General features: G+C 40.2%; 1 protein-coding gene across 1 annotated transcript; it reads right to left on the bottom strand.

Moving 5' to 3' along the window:
• Positions 1-306: 306 nt before the first annotated feature.
• LOC136504577 (isoflavone reductase homolog) lies at positions 307-3,315 on the bottom strand. The gene is made up of 4 exons (XM_066499527.1): positions 2,835-3,315; positions 1,442-1,682; positions 965-1,168; positions 307-625 (listed from the first exon to the last, which is right to left on the bottom strand). Exons 1-4 carry the CDS (start codon positions 3,168-3,170, stop codon positions 462-464), a joined length of 945 nt encoding a protein of 314 aa, XP_066355624.1. The 5' UTR covers positions 3,171-3,315; the 3' UTR covers positions 307-461.
• Between the last annotated feature and the right edge of the window lie 1,066 nt (positions 3,316-4,381).

Raw genomic sequence — 4,381 nt, forward strand, 5'->3', positions numbered from 1 at the left:
AGTATAAGTGGTTTAGTGGGAGTGTACGGTCTACTGAACACGTATAGTGGATTTGAGCGATTTAGACTATGAGATAATACAAAGACCAAACATTTTCAAAGTGTAGAGTTGATATGAACCATTTGGACCCTATGGCATTACAAAGAACAAATATTTCTAACACATGATGTTGAGGGATTCTAATATGATAAGACAGGCCAACAATTTTTTTGAAACAACAGGCAGAAAAGCGGCCGGTTATATTAAAAAGATAAAGAATCCAAACTGAGTAATACAACAGAGCAACGATAACCCAAAAAGGTCACATACGACAACAACTGATTCATTCAGACAAGCCAACAATAAGTTTACTTTAGCAGTTACAGATATCTCTTCATGTACTCGTCCATGTGGGTGAAGGTCACATACAACAACAACAACTGATTCGTTTAGACAAGCCAACAATAAGTTTACTTTAGGAGTTACAGATATCTTTTCATGTACTCGTCCATACGGGTATACAGAACGTCTGGGTACAACAGAGTAGCCTCTGCTCCATCGTCGCCGATTTCAAAATTTGTCAAGCAACCTTCATAGAAAATATGGTAAAAGTGTCCCACAGCGACTTGATTGGCGAAGTCAGTATCTGCACATCCATGGAAAATCATAATTTATGTTCAACAGGGAGATGTGTAATGACAATTTTCATGGACACTAAATTTTTTGAGGAAATACCAACGATATTTTTTACATGCAGTAGTGTAGTACACTCCATACATCGGCCTTCAACGTCGAAAGTTTTGGGGTCTTTTATGTGTACAACTATAAGTGGAAATCACATCTTTTCACCCTAACAATACTGATGTGACCCCTCTACCAATTATGGTGTAACTCATAATTACACAAACAAGAAAGAATCTAAATCCTATGCATTGAATTTTTCAGAACTATGCATTGTGCTCAGACAAACAATTTTTGTAGTTACCTTTCATTGAAGCCAAGAATTCATCTGCAGGAATGTGGATTTTCTCCAGAACATTTCCGGAAAGGTTTTCCCATTTTGAGATAACATCATTTTGAGTCAAGATGTTTTCTGGTGGTCTTAGGTATATTGTCTTGTTCAATGCACGAGGATCATCAACAGACTTGATTGTATATGTTGCAACATCGTCTTCATCACAAAATATAACTGCATGGTACATATATATGTGTCATAACTATGTAGTTAGAACCATGTTATTACTACTAGTTTTATAAATCTCTGTGCAAATCTGTCCATTTTGGATTTGGTATGCTATACAAGGGACATGCACGATGTTGATTACACACTCCACATATGAAAAAGCTAACATATATTTGTGATGAATTAAAGAAACATTAGTGAAAATGGGTCTTGATGTCAGATTAAATACAAAAGGAATGATGGGCGGAGGAGACGAACAAGTACTGTACAATGTTTTACCTTTGACATTGCCGTCTCCATATACATGAACTTTCTCTTTGGGTGGCAACAGGGTGCGCATTTGACATAGGTTTGGGCAAAAGTAACCAGCAAAGCAATTGGCAGAAACATAGGTGTGGGGAATGTTGGCCTCTTCAATTGCCCGTCTTAGGTCCATCTTTTCATCAAACGTAACCCTTCCTGGTTCTAGAGCATGCCCCATCTTGGATGGATCCACGCCGAATTCTGATGGTATAAAACGCTGCATCCACAATGACATAATTTTTATTTAGACTCAGCATCTCTTCATCTATCGTTGTTTTATATTATATATTGAACAATATGTAATATATTTTGTTGCTCATATGGGATGGGATCGGATTAGCAGCAACAGTTTGAAGACAGAGACACTCGAAACCATTTCCGATCTATATATGAACAAGTATCACGTACTTGGTCCGGCTCAAAATAAGTGCATATCTTGTAGTTAACTAATTTTAAATTTGACTATTATCAAAAAATAGTTTGACATTTATATCCCTAAATAATTTACTATGAAAATATATGGCACGATTAATTTAACGATGTTTATTTGCTATCATAAATATTAGTATATTTTATTTGTACCTGTTCCGTTAAACCTGAAATTGATACTCCTCAAAATACTAGATGAAATACTTGACGTGCGCTTATCTTGGTATGCGGAAGAGTATATTTGTTTGGTTTTTATATTCTATATAAAAAAACATTCACTTCATCTTTGCGTAGCACAAGCACATCCTCAGAGAGCCAACGAGGAGGGAGTCGGAGACATGGTGGCGTCAGGGATGACGGGGTCAGGGGCTAAAGGAAGGAGTGAAGGGCCAGGGACAGAGAGAGTGACGACTAGGAAACAGGTTAGAGCCCGTGGTGTGAGACAGAAAAGCACGTGGACCCGGGATCAGCAGCCTGTTCGGTTGGCTGGTTCGTTTCGTTGCTGGTTCGTGAAGAAGTATTGCTGACTGGTTTGTGTGAGAGAAAAATACTATTCCGGCTAGAAATTTACGATCGTTTACGACAAGTCACAGTCAAACGAACAAATGCGCCTGTTTTTTTTTTATTATTATGTTGGGTGCGTTTCCCACTCCGACGCCTTCTTCCCCTTCAAGATTGAGCTCCTTTTTTCCACCGAAATTTCAACAAATTCTAAATTTGACAAGATGAATTTTCAATCCTTTTTTTCCCCAAGTGAAATCTGCCGCCCATCATCACAAAGCAAAGGTGATCGAGGCAGGGCAGGTCGCCCAGGAAATAAGAAAATGGATTCAGGACTGCAACTCAATTAACAAATTAAAATGGATAAGCTTCTGAACCGGCAGTAGGTACTAGTGGTAGTATACTGGAACTGGAAGAGCTTGTAAATTAAGTGACGGACCTTGATGTTCCCAGCCTCCTTGATAGCCTCCACGAGCTGATGCTGCAGGGAGAGGTTGTGGCTGCGGAAGTGCACCCCGGACATGGCCGCGGCCGAGATGACCACGTCGGCCTGCGCCACGGCGGCGACGAGGGCCGCGTGATCCTCCAGCGACGCCTCCACCAGGCGCGCGCCCTGCGCCTTGAAGGAGAGCAGCATCTGGAGCTTGTCGATGTCCAGGCCGATCTCCGGCCGCATCAGGACCAGCGTCGGGTGACCCTGCGCCAGGCTTGCCCGCACGATCCGCCGGCCGATGTACCCGGTGCCGCCCACCACCAGGACCCGGCTCTTCTCCATGGTTGGCGCGAGGACGATTGATTGGAACAGAGATGCTGATCTACAGGCTCCTGCAAATGTCTGTGTGTGCTAGAACGGAGTGAATGGGAGCTGCTAAAAATTCTTCACCGATAAAATTTTGGTCTATATGCCAATTGTAGCCCAACACCTCTCGCTCCTAATTGCCAAGGTCACAACGGCAATTATGATATGGTGACCCTAAGAATAATTAAGAATTTCTCAAAGCGGTACGAAAGTGAAGCGACACCACACAAATTAAACTACTTCTAATTAGCCGGCTAACAAAAGCTCTAAATAGCATGCGAAATATTAATCCAAGTGCTAAAGAGAATAATTGCCCACTAGGCACTAGGTGGAAACTTGTAGTGACTGTTGTCAACTCAGCAAAGAACATACTCCCTCTGTCTTGTAAAAGTGCCATTCTTAGTTTTTGAGAAGTCAAATATTTTTAACTTTGACCAAATATATATCAGAAAATGTTAACATTCCAAAGTTGTGTGCTTAACAATCCTAATCGAGATTGCTAGGTTATAATATGTCGAGCAATTGCCCTCAAATTATAGCCCCTACTTTAGATTTGAGGGCTCCCCCAACTTTTGAGGGCCTATTTTACACTCAACTCCAACAACAGCCCTTAAATTAGAGCCCACAAATCTATTTCAATAGACATTGACATAAGGGACCGTGTGGCAGAACCACCTAATCTAATGCCTCACAGTAGTACTTATCTTCCATTAGACACTAAGTACTCAAGGGAGAACACTAAATTACGCAGTTCCATCGGACACACCCCAAGGGAGAACAAAAAAATCCACATTTTTCCATCAGGATCACAAATGAGATAATAAAACTTACATCATTATTAACCATTTCTTACATCACTTTTAATACAACATCATAGTATAATATTTATTGTTTATAATAGTGGAATACGATCATGTTATCAGAGTTATGAACAATTTAATTTAACAGCAGAATATAAACATGTGATCAGAGTTATAGCGAAAATAAATATCTATCCATGACATGATGAAACATTGATATATAAACTATGACAACATATTATAAAACTTCTATTTATAAAAACATTTAGTGAGAGTTATAAATAAAACTATGATCGCAGCGTAAAGGAATCCTCTCTGAGCCCACCAGGAGGGATCCACACACAAGAGTTAGTTCTAGCATCCGCCTGTTACCTGCAATAGGGGGGA

Source organism: Miscanthus floridulus, chromosome 14, assembly GCF_019320115.1.
Source record: "Miscanthus floridulus cultivar M001 chromosome 14, ASM1932011v1, whole genome shotgun sequence".
NCBI classification, from domain to species: domain Eukaryota; kingdom Viridiplantae; phylum Streptophyta; class Magnoliopsida; order Poales; family Poaceae; genus Miscanthus; species Miscanthus floridulus.